The sequence below is a fragment of the Labrus bergylta genome, chromosome 16 (genome assembly GCF_963930695.1).
Source record: "Labrus bergylta chromosome 16, fLabBer1.1, whole genome shotgun sequence".
Classification (NCBI taxonomy): domain Eukaryota; kingdom Metazoa; phylum Chordata; class Actinopteri; order Labriformes; family Labridae; genus Labrus; species Labrus bergylta.
Genome location: NC_089210.1, coordinates 811,649 through 833,311, shown reverse-complemented (window position 1 = coordinate 833,311; position 21,663 = coordinate 811,649). Strand labels below are relative to the sequence as shown.

The 21,663-nt window shown below is 46.0% G+C and overlaps 1 protein-coding gene across 1 annotated transcript in view; it reads right to left on the bottom strand.

The window, feature by feature from the left end:
• Positions 1-21,663, bottom strand: part of LOC110001500 (RNA binding protein fox-1 homolog 2) — a 48,183-nt gene that overhangs the window by 25,767 nt on the left and 753 nt on the right. The window contains 4 exon segments of the mRNA XM_065964442.1: position 9,668; positions 10,619-10,669; positions 21,436-21,459; positions 21,462-21,663. The exon segment at positions 21,462-21,663 is cut by the window's right edge and continues 753 nt beyond it. Of these exon segments, the coding sequence (XP_065820514.1) occupies position 9,668; positions 10,619-10,669; positions 21,436-21,459; positions 21,462-21,663 (278 nt within the window).

Sequence of the window (21,663 nt, the reverse complement as noted above, 5' to 3'; positions counted from 1 at the left end):
TAACTATCAGAGTCGGTATATGTTGTGAAATTAGGACTTGAAAATCTTTTGCGCGTTTAACAGATTTAAGAGACTCAAATGTTTCAGCTGCTTCCTCAGCTGTTTGAAGAGCACTGACAGAGCGTTAGTGACCACGAGATCCCATCTGTCCTGATTTAACGACCCAGGTATAAACAACAACGACGACGTGACTAAAAACACAGAAATAAAAGCGTCCTCTGAGAGGGGTTTATAGGAGAGTTCAAGAAAACATTCCTGACCTCGCTGCGCTCACAAGAGGAGCAGCACTGCCCTACATGGCTGCAGCATACAGAGACAGAGAGGGGGAAAGGAGACATAATGGAAAGAGAAAAAGAAGGAGGGGGGAGGAATGGATCATGGGAAATAATGAGCGGCTTTATTTGTCTGGTCTTAACCCAAACTTTCCACTCTTGATTTGAACGTTGAGGAGATAAGACGAAGATAAACAAGCTCGCCATGAGGAGCCAAAAAAGGAGTCGATGGAATACAACAGGTGAAAAAAGAAGAAGGACCATCTGGAGTATGACCTATTCATGCATGCTTTTCATCCTCTCTCTCTCTCTCTCTCTCACACACACACACAGCAGTGTTACCTGAGACACCATATGTTTTCCGACCACACACACACACACAGGGGAGGAGGAGGGGGGGAGAAGAGAGCGCCGTCGAGCACACACTGATTTTAAACCTCCAAGAAGAAAAAAAAAACAGAATGAAATCAAACTCATCCATCATGCTTTATTTGTGTCGACTGGGGCCGTTTGGTCGTTTGATTCATGACAAAAATACTCCCTCAAAGTCTCCTTTTTCTCCCTGTTTCAAGAAGCATGCCCGCCTGACTCCGCCCCTTTCCTTTGCCGCCACGCTTGATAAAAGCCAGGCGGAGTTTTTTTTCCACCCGCTCTTAAAAACCACCACCCTCCCCTGAAGTCACTCAGAGCTTTTACTGCTCTGTTTTGTCCATCACAGCTGAGGACACGCCCCCTCTCCTTATATGGTTGTGTCGATGCTGAAGCTCCTGCCTCTCCTTCCTGACAGTTAGCCAATCAGATTACACAAAGCTTGTTCCATTAGAGATACATTAGAGGTGAACTGAGGAACAGACACATTTAGGACACAAGGATGAAAGAGATTTAAAATTAAAGACAAAAAGTATAAAAACATTCTTTGATTTTAGAATAATATTATTCTTCAGTTATTGGGCTCCATTCAAATATCTCAAACATCTTGATGAGTACTGTTGTAACAGCGTGGAGCTTCAGCTAAACTGAGTCCAAACCTTAAAAATGCCGAGTATCTTTCAGATCACAATAACTCTGTCTGAGCTGGATTGAAGTTTGACATTTACACCTCACAGGAATTTTCCTGCCCTTTGTTTCAGACTGATTCCCTGACATGCAACAGACGAAACAGACCAATGGAAATATGAGAATCAAACTGGGGCAGGATTTCAGTGCTGTAACATGCTCGGCTGATTCCCGACGATTTATTCCATCCATGAGGAAGTTTCCAAAAAAAAAATCCTTCTCTGCTCAAAAAGAGTGAATGCAGTAAGAAGGGAACGTTTTCACTAAAGGCACAATGTCTGCAGAAGAAGTTTACATTTAAATAAGCCAGCAGCCCTGACTCTGAGCAGGGTTCAGAGTGGCCCTGACTCAGTCCTGCAGACTGAGCAGGGTTCAGAGTGGCCCTGTGGCCCTGACTCAGTCCTGCAGACTGAGCAGGGTTCAGAGTGGCCCTGACTCAGTCCTGCAGACTGAGCAGGGTTCAGAGTGGCCCTGTGGCCCTGACTCAGTCCTGCAGACTGAGCAGGGTTCAGAGTGTGCAGAGGAGATATGTAACTTTACTGTTTGTCACATTAAGTAGAAAACCGAGATGTTGCACACGTTCAGGACTCTGCAGCATCAGGTCTTTGCATGGCTCGGATTGTCTTTATGTGTGTCTTTATGTGTGTCTTTATGTGTGTCTTTATGTGTGTGTGTGTGTGTGTCTGTGTGTGTGTGTGTGTGTGTGCGTTGTGTGAGGGAACATGCGGAGTGTTTTCACACCTCGACCCTCTGCGTACAGCCTCGGGGCAGCAGCGGTTAGAGAGGTGTTACTGTCCAACAATATCATCATGGCTGTATGTGCAGAGGGAGAGCAGTTAACCCTGAGGTGGAGCGGCTTTAATAGTGTATTAGGACTAAAACTGAAACACTGTGCTTTAGTGCTGACCTAGGATCAGGGATCAGGGATTTACAGCTAGCAGTATCACACAAACCATCATACAACTAAAGAGAAGAAAAGCAGGATACATCAGAAAAAAACAGATGTGAATGAAGACCCTCTAACGATCTCAACCCAGCCCTTTAATCCTTCTTAAAAATACATATTCATCAAACGTTGCTCAAAATCATTGGCAACATTTTGGTGCTGAGAGGTTGCCAGTGAATTTGTGCAGTTCAGATAGGCTTCAGTTGATTGGGTGTGCTCAAACAGGCCTTTGGAGATTTTCCCTTCATGACATCATAAAGGGCAGTAGCCCCTCCCCCAGGTGGGTGACACTCCCACAGCTAGGTGTTTGTTCTGCCCTCTGAGTCTGCCTTCTCACCGTAAACAATAGGACATGGAGCGAGAAAGACCGAGTACACCCAAGCCCTTCCAGAGAGGGGGTGTGGTCAGACACAGCTCATTTACATATTTAAAGGTACAGACACAGAAACAGCCTGTTCTGAGCAGGGCTGAAATAGAGGGGCTCACAAACTCACCGGTAAAATCAGAAAGCTGCATTACCAATACTGACCTGTCTTACAAAGTTATAGCAGAGGTCTTCTTTAGTGAAACCTTCAGTATTAAATCTAAATCTAAAGTGAGAGCTTCTTCACTGAGAGAGATATTAATAATCCAACAGATTAACTTCAGAGAATTAAGTCAAATATGCAGGTAAGTGTACACACACACACACACACACACACACACACACACACACACACACACACACACACACACACACACACACACACACACACACACACACACACACACACACACACACACACACACACACACACACACACACACACACACAGCTGGGTGTGGATTGTGTAAATTCCTCAAGAGCCCCTCTGCAGTCAGAGGAGGAACAGCGAGGCGGCTGCCTGAATACTCAGATGTCGCTCAGTGAAACAGCGGCTCAGTTTGACACCTTTCCTCTCGGGGCTAAGCAGGTGGGTAAGAGGGATGATGCAACACCTGCAAGGGTCTGCAGGTACACACAGACACACAGAGGAGATAAGGAGGGAATGCTTGAGCGAGCGTGCACGCATGTTTTCAGACGACCAGCAACACTGTGACATGTTTCCGTTCAGCTGTGAAGATGCAGAGATGAAAACAGACGGGCTCAAAGCGTGCGAGGCTGAGACGATCAAGAGACAACTTCTGAGAATGAGCACATCAGCTGGAGACACGTCCATGCTGTCCCCCCCGATCACGACCTGCCTCGAAAAATCATCAGCCTAAAAATCAAACATATTCACCATCTTTACCCGTCATGTTGACAAGTCAGAGGAAGATTCTTCCTTCTGATTCATTTCAAACAAGAAAGCAAAAAACCTAAAAATCTCCAAGTTTTAATATTTATTTTGTCCTTCAACATGCAACATGAAACAAGCCGGACTCAAACATATTTCTCTCTGCAGAATCATCATGAAAATCTAATAGAGGCAGGGGGGCGGGGGGAGACTACTCTCTGCAATGTTTAGAATTTGGACTGCAGTACCCATTGTAACCACTAAATGTCAGAGCTACATACTGCTCCTTTAAAGTAATGCTGTAATCCCAGGATGCTAATCGAGACTGATCTCTGTGTTTTTATGTTTGATCGTGCAGAACTTTGGTCCACTTTTGTTGACTTTAAAATGTAAATTTATTTTGAAAAATACGATTTAAATGACTTTGATTTATAAACCATCTGGAGTACAACATGTGGTGAAGCTGTGACATCGTTTATCACTGTGGATCCTGCAGCACAGAGACGTGTCGAGTGTCACCAAACCTAAAGAACAGTATTGTATATATGTTACGCAGTAGAGTTACGACTGCTGATGTGTCACCTTTAAAGTGTAAAGTTCACTCCCACATGAAAATCCCCCCCCCCCCCCCCCACACCGTCCCCTTTGGGTGTTTTCTGTTTGAAGGGGAATTAAGAGTTTAGCAAACAGCTGCTGTGGCCTGCAGGGGGCAGAGAGAGAGAGAGAGAGAGAGAGAGAGACAGAGAGAGAGAGAGAGAAAACAACAACAGGGACTTTACCGAGCAGGCATGATGGGGGAAAAAAAATTACTTAACACCTTAAACACCTCTGTGTTTAAAATATTTATGATAATTCCAGCTTTGATTCAGAAGAACACCGACCAGGCTGCGTTCTGTTGAGCTGCAGGTCAAGTTTTCAGAGTCTTAAAAAAAAGGATTGATGCAGTTTTGATTTCTTTTTTTGGTATCGCTTTACCTCTTATCTAAATGTTCCTTTTTTATTTTATATCATATGTGTGTGTTGCTTATTTTACTGGCCTCCTCTTCTATCTGTCTGACTCCTCTCTGCTCTCTTCAGTTTGATGCAGAGGTGACAAATAGCCCGTGTGTGTGTGTGTGTGTGTGTGTGTGTGTGTGTGTGTGTGTGTGTGTGTGTGTGTGTGTGTGTGTGTGTGTGTGTGTGTGTGTGTGTGTGTGTGTGGTCCTCGTCGCAGCGGGCGTGGGTTCATATCCTGCCCCCGTTCCGTTGCTGCATGTCCTCCCCCACTCTCTACTCCCAACATTTCCAGTCTCTCGTCAGCTGTCCGATCAATAAAGATGAAAATGGTACAAAAAATATAAAAAGAATAAAGTTCAATAAAATAAAACTCTTGTAAACGCAGTGAGTAGATTTTTGGTACGTATCCAAATATGTGTTCTCAAGCACACAAGAGCAACAACTGGTGTCTGTGTGTGTGTGTGTGTGTGTGTGTGTGTGTGTGTGTGTGTGTGTGTGTGTGTGTGTGTGTGTGTGTGTGTGTGTGTGTGTGTGTGTGTGTGTTGAAACAACTGTGCCTTGGCACCTGTCTCTCTCACTCCAGGGACAGATGAAGTCTAAACTACTTGGACAGCTTGAATGACAACGTTGAAACGCTTGACCACAAAAATAAAAAAAATACTCCACCCTCTGTGCACATGACATGACACACACACACAGACACACACACACAGACACACACACAGACGCAAACACACCTATACACACGCACATTTACATGATATAGAACATGACACTATGCAGTCAGCATGTTTAGTCAACACATGCAGCTCGGGCAGTGGCTGCTTCTCCATGTCAGCATGTACCTCCTCCTCGTCACCCCCAACACACACACACACACACACACACACACACACACACACACACACACACACACACGCACAGACACACACGCACAGACACACACACACGCACAGACACACACGCACAGACACACACACACCTACACACACACACCTCCAACCTTCAGGCCCAGAGGCAGCAGAGCGAGACAAGCTAGAACAGAGCTCCTGAAGTAGCACAGACACGCCCACCACATGCTAAAATGACCTTCGCTAGTTGGGCTGCAACATTTTCAAAACTTGATATTAAAGGAAAAACAAAAGCTGCTGCAAGAGAAAGAGAGAGAGAGAGCACTCTGTCTAAAATACTTTGCAACAAATCGGTACCCTGATGCTTGCTAATGTTTTAGTCAGTGTGCTCCCTGAGTGTTCACTGCAATATTTGGTCTTGAAAAACAAGAAGCCGAACACGGGATGCCTAGGACTTCTATTTTTGAAGCTGTGGTATGAAACAGGTATCGATCGTTTAGTTTCCAAGTTTAAAAATCTGATGTTGTGACAACCCTTCCATCCAGCACACATCGATGTACAGACAAACATGATGAGCTTCTGTGTCAAGAGTTGAGTTAAATCAACTGACACAAATGTGAAGTTCGACTTAAAGATGAAGATAAAGATAAACTTTATTGATCCCCCATGGGGCAAATATTTTCGTTACAACAGCTCAAGAAAACAGGAAGCAGGAATATAATTATCAAAAATAACAAGAACATATGTACATCAGTTCAGTTAAATAAAGGGAGACATGTTTGTTTGACAAGTTTTAGGGCCAAAATCGTAATAAAACATTCTGGACCCAAACGATTGGGAAAAATCCACTTTTTTAAACTAAATTGTCCTGCAAAAATTCAACAAGAACAAAACAGGATTGCAACATATTTTCTTGCACAACATTCATGCATGTCTAGGTCCATCATGGTTTTCAATCCCGACATTCAGAGGATAGAAAACAGAAAAGTCCACTCAAAATGCATCGACCAAAAGAGTTAAAAAAGAGAAGGAGCAGAGCTGCAGGAGCAAGCCTCGCTGTTAGCCTGAAGCTCTGCCAACTATCTGACAGGCCTCACCTGGGCCAAGACACACAGAGCCAGAACAGGATTTACCATCAAACAGCACAGAGAGAGAAAAACACTGCTGCTGCAAAATAAATCATTATTATTAACGCTTTACTTCTGTTCCTGCAGCGTTCTACATGTGCACTGACTCAGAGAACTTACCGGTAGCACTGCAGGGAAGTAGAGCCCCATCATGGTCTGATCTAAAGGAACAACTGCTGACCAGCTCTCCACTCTCCTCCTCCTCCTCTCGCTGTCTTCCCTGTGCGTCTCCACGTCTCCTCCTCCTCTTCTCCTCTGTCTGTGCTCTAAGACCATGAGCCGACGATGCCTTCAGTCCACGGCTGTCTCACACATTCAAATTCTCCCTCGTACACTCCCCTCTTCCTCGTCTTGCCGGTGTCCCTTCTTCCACTTCTCTCCGGCACGCGATGCTCCGCCTGTCACTCCCTCCTCCTCTCCTCTGGTCGACTCCACCGGGCCCTGCTCCTCTGATCCCCCTCGGGCCTTTTTTGTCTTCTCTCCTTCCTGACAGCCCAAGTGTCTTCTCGCTTCTTTTTCTCTCTCTTCTCTTTTTTGCTCTGTAATTCACACACTCCCTTGTTCCCGCCCTCTTTTTCAAAACTTTCCCTCCCTCTCAGCTTCAGTCCCTCCTTTCCTTTCCGTCAAAGCATCAATCCTCTCTGTGTAGCCACCTAGCTTCAAGTCTACATGAAGCTGTTGTTGCTGCCTCCTCAAACCCCCCGGAGAGACAAAAGAAACAGAAAAGAAGATGCTGTCTCTTTCTCCACGCACTGGCTGCCTGAGAGAACAGGAACACGACCCTCACTGCATTGCAGCTTTTTTTTTGATGATTTATTTATTGCGTGGCAGCCTGTCAACTCCAAAAAGCAGCGGTAGGTAGGTAGGTAGGAAGGTAGGCCAGATAGGTAGCTGGCTGCGTGGGAAGGCTCCTAGATCTCCCTCTCTCTCCTCTGCAGAAGGAAGAAGTCTCACAAAAACTGAGTCAAGAATCTAAAGCTCAACTTGAACATGAAGCAGAATCAAGCTGCAGTGCGCCTTCTTCTTCTTCTGGCTTTGGCTCCTTCTTTCCCCCACTTCTGTATTGTTAGGAGGCGCTTAATTTTTCCAGAGATGAGAGTGCAGTTCCTTCCTTGCACCGCATTTTCATCTGGGAGGGACTGAACTCTGCGGAAAAAAAAGCCCTGATGCCAAGCTTTCAGACATCTGCTGAGTCTGCCTGGAACTGGGTCCAGAGGGAAGGGGGGGTGGGGGGAGGGCAGAATAAGTGATTGGAGTAGTTGGTGGTGGTGGTGGTGGTGGGGGGGGACAGAAGAAGGGAACTGGGCCTGAAAGGGGGATGCAGGGACAGAGAGGGACGCAGAGGGTGCAAGCGAGAGATAACAGGATGGAGAGATAAATGGATAAAAGGCTGGGTGAAAAAAAGAGCGAGGGATGACAGGATTAGGGCTGTAAGTGAGGAGGATGAGAGGATGAATAGGGGATGATCTGAGGATTAAGCACACAGACTGAACACTGCGATAAACACATGCGCGCGCTCAGTCGCACACAAACACATGTGCTAATGTACACACAGATGTATTCAGGCGTCAAACTTTTGGGGATAAATCGATCAAATGCTCATCAGCTAATTCAGACCAGAGACTGTTCCTTTGATGCAGAGAATCAATCGCTTGGATTTTACTTTTCTATAAGATTAATCCAGAACATTTGGAGGAGAATTGCATAGGAGGTTAAAAACTGCGCTGACGTTAAACACAGTTTAAATTAGGGTCGTCTTGATACCAATTTTTAATTCTGGAATTTCTGTTTCAACACCACAGCAACAAAAACAGAAGTCCTCAACACACAAGATCGGGTAATCTCTTGATTCCAATGATCAAAAGTTGTCTGTCACGCTGTCTGACCTGCACAAAAAACCTTTCAGTAACAAAATGTTACCAATGATTTTATGCAATGCAGACAGAGTGTGCAGGAGTTTGCCCGCCAACATTCCTCTCCTTGGCACCTGTCTCATGAATCAGATTTAGTTTTTTGGAAGCACTTTTCAAAACCATTGATCATTAAAATCACAGATTGCATTGTTTAAAAGTATCAAAGTATGGAACATGTTGACAACCGTAGTGGACTTCATGAGAGGACGTGTGCAGCCTTTCTGTGTGTTTGTGTCCATGTTGTTAACCCTGATTGTTTCTGTGACCTAAACAGACCAAACTGGACATGTGCAGCCCCCTCAGGGTCAGAACAGCCACATGCTCGCACTTATTTACCCCCGACAGAGAGCGTCCACATACGCACCCACAGGCCCCGGTCACCGTTTAACACACTCTTATTGACACAAGCAGACCTGCAGGCAGTTCAAACATGCATACATAACACCAGACAGAAGCATTACCAAGACAAATGTGCTGCAGCAGGGCAAACGAGCCAATCCTGCTTTGTTAGCGAGGCGAGGCTAGCTGCGTTTGCATCTTAACCAGCAGAGACTGGAGCAGGCTCGTAATGTGTGTGCCCGGGGGCGGTGTGCATTGACAAGATTCTAAATCATTTATAAAACAAATGCAGAGCGGTGCAGTGCAAGGAATTCAGGCATAGATCATCAGTGTTTTTTTTGCCCAGGTGTTTGTCTTACAGGCAGGCGAGCAGCGTGTGCTAACTGTGTGGCTGACTGCTGGATGATTCTGCGCCCTGCAGGCAAGTCATTTGAAATAACTCGCTTCCATTTCTGTTTCACCTCCGCTCCACTTCTCTGCCTCGTCCTCGCAACCACACTTTAATGTTTGATTGTGAGGACAACGCTCCAATCATAGACGGAGTGGGAAGGAAACTAAAATAGCAAGAAAATGAACCGTCCTCTTTCCTTTTGCACTGTCAGAGAAAGAAGACGCAGAAGCCAGTGAGAGCGAGATGGAAGCGACAAGATGAGGAAAATAAAGAATAAATGAGCGAGGATGAGGCCTGTGAGAATCCTCCATGATGTGATGTTGGAAGAGAGGCTGGGGGAGGGAGGGTGAGATGGGGAGGGGGGCATAACGCTCACAGGCCAACACTCCCCTCCTGTGGCACTGCCAGAGAGCTGCACATCCCAAACACAAGCTGCAGAAGACACACACGCACGCGCACGCGCACACACGCGCACACACACACACGCTGCTCGGCGGTAGATAAGAAAGAAGTCGGCTACCCTGCGCACTCAGTACTGAGAGCAATATGCACAGAGAGACACTCAGAGAGCGAGAGGCATGAAGAGAGAGAGTGTGAGAGGACGGGAGAGATACTGTGACACGCTGCTGCACGCCGCCGAGTGTGAGCAGCTCGGCTTAAAGACGCTGGTTAGTTTCTTTTCTGATGGGGGGGTCAAGCCCTTTTCAAAAGAAGAGCTTTCATCACTTCTTTTCACGGCGTCATTTAAACGACACCACGGGGCCGCAGAAGAGCAGAAATGAACACATCTCCATAATTATCCTCCATAATGATGCCTGAGCTGACCTCGCCGTTTAGCGGGAGACGCAGGACGAGGCGTGGCTCCTCCGACAAGAAGAAGGAGATGATGAAAGAGATGTTTTGTTGATAGCTGACCTTTGTTGACCAATCATAACAGGGTGTGTTATAATGTTAATATTCTCATAAATCGTCTATATTATGACCCATTCATCTCTCTCTCTCTCTCTCTCTCTCTCTCTCTCTCTCTCTCTCTCTCTCTCTCTCTCTCTCTCTCTCTCTCTCTCTCTCTCTCTCTCTCTCTCTCTCTCTCTCTCCTCCTCTCATCTCTCTCTCTCTCTCTCTCTCTCTCTCTCTCTCTCTCTCTCTCTCTCTCTCTCTCTCTCTCTCTCTCTCTCTGCAACTTAAACAACAAAAATCTGTGGTTTGAATTCTCTCAGCCACAAAGAAAGTGTAGTAGAACTTGTAGAGGGATAATAAAAGTCATCGTCTCATTGCATTGACCAGCACACTCGCTCATAACCATCAGGGTACCATCAGAGAAACTTTAGTATTTTTAGGACATATGGCGACGACTTCACAACCCAGACTATTAATGAAGGACATGTCCTTTGTAGGATTTCTTCCTTTCTATTACCATGAACTTCACTTGTATTTTTTGCAGAAGGTCTGCACGCAGTTACCAGTGTCTTACCTGACTGTGAGGTGGGTATCCATGGAAACCAGGGTTTAACGGCTCATTGTTCTGCAGGAGACAACAGGAGAGAGGAGAGCGGCGTGTAAGTGGCTTTTTGAATACGAGTGCATGCAGCTTTTCAGTGGCAAACTTTTACATTACGGGTGAAATGCACTCTCGGAGAAAAACATCCGCAGAATAAACAAAGAGAGGGAAAACAGAAGGAATAAGAGGATTTATTTAAATGTTTTGTGTGATTATTGTGATATTTTTTAATGCTTAAAATGACAGAGAAAATGATAATGTGGCTAAGTGAGACTCCAAAGTTCAAACAGGGACAGAGACACCTTCATGAAGACAAAACGACAGAGGAGTAAATTAAATTAAAAGTCAGTGTGGATGCTCGGTGAACCATTGCAGGAGAGTTTTTATATTCATGTGAACCGACCAATCAGAATCCAGCAGCAGAGGGTGAGCGCCCCATCCCTCACCGACCCTGCCCCAGAAACTAGTGTTGTGGTTAATTGCTCCGTAATTACTTTTAATTAGATTATTTCTGTCCCTCTTCCCCTCTTTTCTCTCCATGATTTACTAATTTTTACCCCGGCAGGAGCAGCACTCGTTAGAGGAGGAGGAGGAGGAGGAGCAGAAAAAGGAGGAGGAGAAATGAAGAACTAAAGTTTAAGAGGGGGAGGAAAAGGAGGAGGAGGAGCTGAACAATGGGGAAAATAAAGCAAGAGATGATATTATGAGAGCAGTGAGAGCCTGCTGGCATGCCTCGCAGAGAAAACATGACTGCATGGTGAGACTCATGCCGAGGCACGAGGAGAGGAGGAGGGGAGGAGGGGAGGAGGGGAGGGGAGGAGAGGAGGAGGTCTGAGGGGGTAAAAGAAAGATGTGTGCGTGTATATGTGGTGGGGGGGATGGGGTGGCAGTCTGAGGAGCTGCTGATGTTTTCATTACGTTTCATCTTTGGGAGCATGGAACAGATAAAGTGTTTAAATCCACCCGCTGCCCTCTGGGCCTGAGTGAACTCGTCCATTCAGCTAACAGCTCGAGTGTGGGCCGAGTGATGCCACAGTAACGAGGAAGAGGAGGAGGAGGAGGAGGAGACGTTTCTGAAGACGAGTGTCAACAAGGTTAAACTCCCTGACCCTGACCTCGAGCTGCACATAAGTATTCAACCAGTCAATCGAGGGCCAGCGAGTGAGTCGAGGGTCACACTGACCGCGTAATGACACTCCTTTTAACTTAATCTGTTTAACAGATTCTACATCATGATGTCATAGGGATAAGTCAACAAGTAGTGAAACAATCTGCTAAAAAAAATACTCTACACTTTATTAATTAATCAATTTAGTGTAAATGGAATTTAACATGAACATTTAAAATTAAATGTTGCGTCTAAGCTGTAATGCAGCCTCCGGCAACTAGACAGTGCTGCAGCTCCACTGCTCGATGTGAACCATCAACTCTTATATAGTGTTACGATCCTGGTTGTCCAAACGAGACGTGGGTAAAGTTTCATATCATGAGGTAAACGTATGTTGGAGTCTGCAGAGGGCGCTAAACGGCTCGTTCTGCAAATCACGCCATAGTTCCCGATATGAAACCAAGTATCTCATGAGGCTGCTTCAAGCCTCTTCTCCCAGCACTGGAGAGCAGCCCTCACCTGGCAGCCCTGCAGTGTTCTGCAGAAACTAGAAACTCTAGCTGGCTACTTCAAAGAGTGATGATAAGCTTGCTATCACCTCTACAATGTACTATTAATGAGTGTCTCAGAAAAGCACACTCACAGAAACTCAAACTATCATTTTAATATCAGTAAGATAAAATTCACCCTCCAGTTTGCATGCAGGGAGAAGAACTCCAGTTTTGGATTTTTCAGCCTTAGAGATTGAAGTCTTGGTCTAAACAATCGCCAAAGCTGAACGAGAAACATTTGATTTTTTCATTTCAGATATTCGTGAGAGTAGGACGCACAGATGTGTTTGCTAATACCAAAACCAGATGTGTTTATGATGTATGGACGAATGAGAAAGGGGAATTCTTGTCTAGACGGAGAAGGACAAAGGGAGAGTCAAAGTTAAAAAAAATAAGGCCCATATGTAGAGAAAAGGTAAGAATAAGAGAGGAACATTTTCTTCTTTTGATGCCACAGGCGGTAAACTCTGACTCCCTGTGAGTATTTGTGTCCAAACTCGGGGCCCATCCTCCTTTCCCCCCCCTCTGTCTGAAACAGCCCTTTCTTTGTCTGCACTCTCCACTTCCTGTTTCATCTGGAACCAATTTCCCCCTCGTGCCTCGTCCCCAGGGGGAACGCTCTGCTTGGTGTGCCGCGTTTACGGGGAAACGGTCAAGGCTTAAACTCAGCAAAGTACTGACTGTGTTCACCAGCAAGGCACAGACTGAGAAGGAGGCACTTCAGAGACGGATCTCAAGTCTGCAAAAGACTTGGGCAATGTCAACCGGAATGAGGAATCTCTATTTCAAATACAGAGAGAGGCATGCTGGGAGTTTGGAACACTCTACTGCATTTTTTAACACAGCTGAACTCACAATGTGGTTTCAAAACTGGAGCCTGATACTTCATTGAACATTTTCATCGCATTACTACGATGTAAAAAAATATAGTTAAACGTGATAAAATCTGGAGTAGAAGAGTTTTTAATCACGTCTGAGAAAGGAGGCGAAGCACTAGCTGCAAAAAAGTTGCCGAAAAACTGGAATGTGAGTGAAATCTAAACCAAAATTATACCCAAACCACCAAATTATAGAGCAGTCTTTGGTTTGCAGTGGACAAGAGTGGAAAGAAGAAAGAGAAAAAGAGAAAGAGGAGGAGGAGGAGTTGACGTGGAAGAACAGGGGGAGGGAGCGAGGGAAGAATTTAGAAACATCTGGAATCAATCTGTCTGCAAGAGAGGAGGGAGGGGGAGGGAGGGGGAGCAAAGAAAGAGGGGAGAAAAGAAGGAGATGGAAATAAGGAGAAAGATGGGCAGACACAGGAGGAGGAGGAGGAGGAGGACGAGGAATGTGGGGAATAAAACGGCCAAAGCCAAAGCAGGGACTAGAAATTAAAAGCAGTGAATCGTCTGCGTAACGGAAAACAATGAGTAATAGGCAAAGAATGCTGTCTGATTTATATTTTCTTAAGGGGTGGGGGAAGGGACTCAGGGTCTGAACTTGATACCTAGTTTTAAGGGAATCTTGTTTATTCACACAGAAGCACCCGCATACACTCCTTTTGCCTTTCTGCCTTTGCTTTAAAGCGTTTGTCAAGCCTGCAAGTCTTCAGACATACAAAAAGCTCACACATTTCTGTGTGCAATGGTTTTTCCGTTAAAGAAATAGAAACTGCATGCCGCACTAAGCCCGTCCAGGTTGAAAGGCAGGCTTTGCTAACTGCACTTTTTGCAACTTTCCATTAAGTTAATTCCATACAGTTTGCGAGCCTTTGAAGGCGCCGGCTGGCTGACTGTGAGGGCCTTCAGACAGCACTGGCAGGGATCAGCAAAAGCAAAGACTCACAACATATCAACACACACGCTCTCTCCCCCGTGTCCCTCTCAGAAAAAGCAAAAGGGCGTCTCTCTCTTGTTTATTTTCTCTCTCCTCGCCTTGCTATTTTAGGAGAAGGGAAGAAGTTGGTGGAGCAAATGGGTAGGAGCAGGGGAAAGAAAAAGGAGCAGCCGTGGTGGAGGAAGGCAAAAAATGACATGAGGTCAACAGATGGTGAGAGGGGAGGGGGACGCATGGAGGGGGAGGGGGGGGGGGGGGGGGGGGGGGGGGCTGAGCGGGGTAATTAAGGGGGGGTAGCTGCGAGCATCCAGTGATCCCTAACAGAACAGCCTGAGGAGGTGGACTGAGTCGTCGCTTGGCTTTATTATGGTCTCAATCATATCGCCAAATGGAGTCAGAATCTCAAACTGCTACCAAAAACAGGCTCATAACGAGAACCAGAAACTTTCTGATAAATTACAGAGAAAGTTTAAAAGGAAGCTGAGTCGAAAAACTACCACACCAATAACTCTTAAATATCCTCACAAACTTCACAGGATCCCAAATAAAGACAACCAAATATCCATGAAGTGGCATTAGCCGGAGATTCTTTAAATCTTTGACTCAATGTCCACATCAACCCCAAAAGACTCAGCAAAGTAAACTTAAGTTTAAAGAGATGAAGTGGTCGGTCATTGTGTTTAAACATTTAAATCAAGGCTAAATGATGAGGTTCACATGGCTGCCATTGAGCCCAAACGCTGTTACAACATCACCCCGCTGTGGTTTTAAAGTTGTAAGTTTGATGGTTATTAATATTTCATTAGTTCTAGATCGATCAGCAACTGACAAAAAAACAAAACGAGCGAGGAGAATCTGTTTAAAATTTCATAACATGATTGACTTCCTTATGGCTCTGCTTGGTCAGACAACAACTAGCATTAGCATTTAGCCATTTACTAGATATTATTATAAGCTAGGAGCTGTGACTATGATCTAATATTACTGGAAGTGATATACATTAGGAAAGGGAAATATTCAAAGGGAACATAATGTTCATAGATAATCAGTTGGGTGTAGTAGGCCTATTACTAACAATTATTAAAATCCCGTAGATTAAAATTAATCAATAGATACAGTCAGCATCGCGTCATAGTTGGGGGCGGGGCCTCCCGTGGGGGAAAAGAATCACAGGAAAAAAGAACTACAAAACGATTACTCGAGTACTTGCTTTTACAATGGGAATAGTAATCGATTAGAAAAAAAATTGCATTTCTGCACCCCTAGTATAAACTGTATCTGTGATGTTCAGGTTTCTGTTTTGAAGATGAAAATGAGGGATTTTTGGGGGGAGGACAACTGTAGATACGGCCTCTCGATTGGGCATTTTATGATGATGCTGCGTTCAAGGCCGTATCCAAGAAAGCTCTTACACCGCTTTCACTACCAGAATGTCATTGTTCTCTGTGATAATACAGGAGCAGAGTATCACTGATGACTCTGTGTCAGTGAAGCGGTGGATTGACATTTCACTGCGTCTGAGTCCGGAGACGGGAGCACATGTGACAGTTTGGGGGCAGCCTTGGGAGGAGGCATGTCGGGTTGGGGGTGGGGGGTGGGGTCGGGGTTGGTGGCGACATGATGACCATAAAGGGAGAGTTAACATGCGAGTGTCATGTTAAAGAGCTGCAGCCGACGTGCTGTAGAGAGAGAGAGAGAGAGAGAGAGAGAGAGAGAGAGAGAGAGAGAGAGAGAGAGAGACAGAGAGAGAGAGAGAGAAGAGAGAGAGAGAGAGAGAGAGCTGTATTCAATTTCCTGCTTTTTATGAATGTAGCCTTCAATCTGATTACGCCTCTCTGCTTTGGCAATCCGGCGCTCGTGCTTGTGCCAATAAAGCACGGTGAATTCAATTGAGCGAAACACAGACACAGAAACAGAGTGAAAGTGAGAGAGTAGGGGGCGAGGGCGAGCGGAAGACACACACACACACTACACACACACACACACACACACACACACACACACACACACACACACAACACACACACACACACACACACACACACACACACACACACACAACACACACACACACACACACACACACACACACACACACACACACACACACACACACACACACACACACACACACACACACACACACACTTTTTGACCTGACCTAACATTTCTGTATCTCAGGAGATGTCTCCTTTGAGCACCACCATGACACCAAAACAAACTGCTATCAGGCCACGCCTCCTCCATACTGAAGCCTTCGCTCACCTGCAGAGACACACACTCCACTCGAGTTTGCATGAAGGAGTTTAGTCAAAGCAGCCGACAAACTTGTCCTCAGCTCGAGCTGCATTCACCTGTGTCCTGCATTGTTGTGTTAGCATGCTAATGTTAGCGCTCTTTAGTTAGCTCGTAGCTTCACATTGTTGTGTCAGCATGCTAATTTTAGCGCTCTTTAGTTAGCTCGTAGCTTCACATTGTTGTGTTTAGCGTGCTAATGTTAGCGCTCTTTAGTTAGCTCGTAGCTTCACATTGTTGTGTTAGCATGCTAATGTTAGCGCTCTTTAGTCAGCTCGTAGCTTCACATTGTTGTGTTAGCATGCTAATGTTAGCGCTCTTTAGTTAGCTCGTAGCTTCACATTTCATGTAAACTGACACAGAATGAGCGTGATCTAAAAACTCTTACTAACATCCAAATAATCAGTGAGTATGTTCTTCTTCTTCTCTCTAGTTCTTGACTAAAACAGCTTTTATACACAAGGGGAGGAGCCGGCCGTCCCGTCCATGTAAACACGGCTCTGACAACAACACAGCCAGCGGGACTCGAGCTTCTCCCTCATTGTAGACAGTCAGGACTCAGAGACACATTTACACAGGACAGACTTCATGATTTATTGATGTGGAACATGTTGAACATTCTTCCTTTAAAGCTACGCAGGAACCCTGACGCTTTCCAAATCCAAACAGATGAGAGAGTTCTTCAGTCAGAATCCGACTTGATACTGTATTTATTGACGCAAGGTCGTAAAGTTCACACGGTGCTCAAACCTGGTCGACTTACTAAAGATTTAACTTCCTAAAAGGCGATCATTAGCTTTGCACGCTGCACCACAGAAAAGTACATTAAAAAGAGTTTAGCCCCGGCTGTTTAAGCGGAGTGCAGCTCAATAAGAAGGTTAAATTAAAACAACAAGGATTAAAAGGCTCCTTTAATGAACCTGTAGCTCCACAGGTCTGACCCGTCCTGCACCTCAGCACTTCCCTTCTTTAAACCTCATCCTTCCTCAAAATGTCAGAGTTCTGGTTTACAAACTTTTTATTACAGAAACAAACGCAGCGTGTAGAGAGAAGTGTCTAAAACACAACTTTTCATTCTAAAAATGATTTAAAATTGATGTCTGTGATCTGTCCCCTGGTCTGACCCCCTCCCTCTGCTCCGACCCCCTCCCACTGCTCCGGCCCGTTAAAGCGATCAGTCTGGTTAATGCCCTCTCCTAAATGAGCTTTGATCTCGTTAGCGCCACACAAAGCCTCTTTACTGCCAACGATAGGACAAATCGGCTCACCCAAACACACACACACACACACACACACACAGATAGGGAGAGTTAGAAAGTGTGCGGCCGGCCGCGCAGCATCCGAGCGGGCCGCGGCTCTGCTTCGAGGGTAAACATCAATACTGCCAAAAGAGAGTGGAGGGAGAATAAAAAGAGAGGGACGAGGAAGGAAAAATTGAAGGAGAAAGGGAGGAAACATGAGGGGAATACAGGACAGGAGGTGCAGGTGTGGAGATGGGAGGAAAAAAGGGTTTCATAAAGATTTGAGTGATGGGAGAGAGAGAGAGAGGGAGGGGGCGAGGGAGGGGCGGTTTACCTCTCTGGCACACTGAAAAAGCCTGTGAAGCCGGAGTCAATTAGCAATCTGGAAATATGCTCGAGGGGGAGAAGCAAATCAGAGGACAGCTAGAGGGGAGCAGGGGGGAGGGGTCTGCAGTTTGTGTGAGGTTGGGGGGGGAGCGGAGCAACAAAAGGGAGAGGAGGGTGCACTCTCATGTATTATTACAGTCCTGATTTACAGTCAGCGTGGAAGGTCAGCGGGCGACGAGCAGAGGGAACCGTACGCTAATGTCTGAGTGCATTCAGTGAGAGCCTTAGCTGCGTGCCATCCTCGCTCTACTCCCACTACTTCCTGCTTTCAACAGTCCCATTAAAATACTAATACACATCTCAGGGTACCGGTGGACAAGTGGTTAGTTTGTGCAACCCCATGTACAGAGGCTACAGATCTCAGACGGGCGCCTGCAAAACAACGATAACAGCAAACACTTAAAAAAATACACAAAGACTGCATCACCAGTCATCACAGAGGAAGTACTCTAGGCCTGTAGGGGCGCTGTTCTTGTGTGCGTTTTTTTTATTTGCATTGTTTCTAAATCTGCTGCCTCTGTCTTCTTATGGAAAACGGCTGCAGCTCCTTTCCGTCTCTCTTCAGCTTTCCTGACAATAAAAAAAAAGAGCCCAAAGAATGATGTATTGAATCCAATCCTTACATGACCGACTTGCTGACATTAGCTCCAAGAATCATTTTCTTTTTTTATACCCTTTGAATACGCTCTTATGCAATTCCCCATCCTCATTCAGAGGCTGCACTCCTGCTTATCTCTCCCCCCCAGCTGATCATACCATCCATCACTTCCCTCTCATCCTTTATCGCCGTCCCTGATGGATGCAAACTAATGGCTACGATTCCCTCTCTGTCCGCTCTCTCCTTGCCTCCATCCTTTATGTCTCCCTGCATCCATCCATCCAGGCCTCAGAGTGCCCTCCCTCCTGCAAGTAATGTGTCCATCCAATCTAAGGCTGCACGATAAATCACACTTTCATCATCATTCACATGCACCGAGCATTCACACTCTGCATGCCCATGTTTGACCAATCAGATGCAGACCTGGGTACAAGTGGGTAACAATGTTCCCATAACAAGCAGGTGAATTTTTAGGAGGTCATTCGGTTATTTTATTGCATCTGTGGAGTGACTGGCATGCAGATACTCAACAATGCATTCATCACATGAAGTATGAGGAGAAAAGATCTGCATACAAATATCTAAAGGAATACAACAGCAGGATTAGGGATGCAGGGAAGCATCAGCTCTGGTGATGAAAATCAACCATGACCAATGATGTAATGTTGCACGCAGCACTGTCTGTAACTCATGTACATCTGCATCAATGTAATCCCAACAAACTACTTCACATAGCTGCTGATTCAGAGAAAGTGGCCTGTTGCAAAAACTCTGATGAAATCTCATCAGTCACAAAAAAGAACGGGATCATTACAAAGAAGTATCACTATCGGCTCTGGTTTTCACAATCGGTGCATCGCCAATGATTTATTCTACTGAGGATGCAGCTGAATGTGTGCAGCACTTGAGCCCAAGACAATTTCCCTCAAGGGGACAACAAAGTGTATCGTATCGTTAACGAGATGCAAATTTAAAAAACAGGCTGCAGGAAGTCAGAACAATGTGCTGCAAATACATAAATGATGCACGATCAAAAACACTACACCACAAATGTAGTTATCACAAAGGAAGCATTCCAGGCCTGTAGGGGGCGCTACAATTGAGCGTGAGTTTTTGTAATTGCATAACTTGTACAAATTGCTGCCTTTATGTTGCAGCCTTGAAAGTCAGTCTTTCTAATGAACCTTTATAACCTTGCGTGAGGGAAATGTGGTCGACAAGGACCTCATAGTGAACAAAAATAGCACTTACGCTATTTTTAGTTATTTTGGATTAAGGAGAGAGATGTGTGACATGAGAGGAACTGTGAAGCTGAAACAATGCAGTGCAGGTGGAGACAGCATACCTCATATGTCCTCCCTCTGTCCACTACTCTCTCCATCTTTCAATCTGCCTCCATCCACCCATGCATCACTCTCTCCTGTATCCACCCTGACCCTCTCCCCTCCCCAGTGCTCAGCGATCAATACGATTGATGGGCACAGAGAATCCACCCCCAACGCCACGCTGCTCTTTGTCACATCATGTTTGCCCGACGGGGCTTTAACCTCTCCCCATCATCAGCATCCACCCTGTGTGTGTGTGTGTGTGTGTGTGTCTTGGCTTTACACAGGACCTATCTGTCATTGCAGCGGGTTGGCCTCGCAGCCAATTAAAAGTATTTGACCAGTTCCCCGGGATTCAATTACCTGCGGACGACCTCAAACCGAGTGCGCCCGCCCTTCAGCCGCCGTTAGTGCTGTTTTTCCTGCTTTAAAACACAACGCGTCAGCTAAAAATGTTCCCTCCGTGCTGCTGGATTACGGACACTTCAAAGCATGTGTGTGTAGGTGTAAGAATAGCATGCAGAGAGAGAGGAATAAATAGTAATAGAACCAGGCAGAGGGAGTCGGAGCGGTGCACCCCAGGCCTCAGCAGCCCCCCCCCTCCCTTTGGTTTACAGTAATATACTCAGATTAGTCCTTCAGAGGCACGAAAGGCCGCCAATGCTCTGCTGTCTCAGCAGTCGAGTCATGAAAGCAGGGAAGACCCCAAGTTAAGGAGGAGAGCCCCCCTCGAGCCCCCTCGCTCCTTCACCGAAACGCTCTGTTCTTTGTCTTTCACTGGGGGTGACCCCTCCCCCAATCCCTGTCTGCCTCTCTCTTTTAACACCTAGCGACAATCAAGATGAGGAGGGGGGGGGCACACAAACACACTCTCACACACACACACACACACACATACACACACACACACACACACACACACACACAAAACGATTAATGGCACATGCGGTGTGAATCAGGGTTTGATGTGATGACTCACTTCGTGTTAACATCAACGATCCCGAGTCTTTTCATGCATGTGATGTGTGAAATAAAAAAATAGAGTAGAGAGTGTGACATGTGAGGCAGCAGTGTTGGACTTAATGAGTGGGTCTGATCTCTGCTGTGCTGCTGCCTGTCATAGCTATGGAGCCTGGATCATATTACCTTTGTCTGGCTTGGTCATGCTGCAGCTCGGAGGCAGTATTAAACCACCAACACAGCCTCTGAATCCGCCTGTTTCTGGACTAAATGTGTGTCTATATGGTGCAATAAGACATGCTTATGGGTATTGATGATTAAAAAAAAAGAGAGGCCTATTAAAAACATATTATCACCATCTTCACGCTTTGCTGATGCTGGGGAACAAAAGGAGGAAGAAAGGGGGAGGGCAGAGGAGACTTCCTCACAATGAAGCTGAGATGGAAACAAAACGGTGCACAGGTGAGGTGGGAGAGACAGATTCAAATGTTTACATCGCCTTTTCCTTACCTGTCCAATGTCACCCACAACAACAGCCCCGGTCCGTCTATCCTCGGTCTCTTGCACTCCGCCCCGGGCAGCTCAGTCAGGGCAGCGGCTGTCTGAGCGTCCGGCTCCGGGTCTCCTCGCTTCATCCCCCGGACAGCTGCTGCCCCCCCGGCCGGGTTCGTGAGGGGTCCGGCGGCTGTGTCAATGTCCCTTTCTCGGTCCATTATCCCCCGACTAACGGGCAGCATT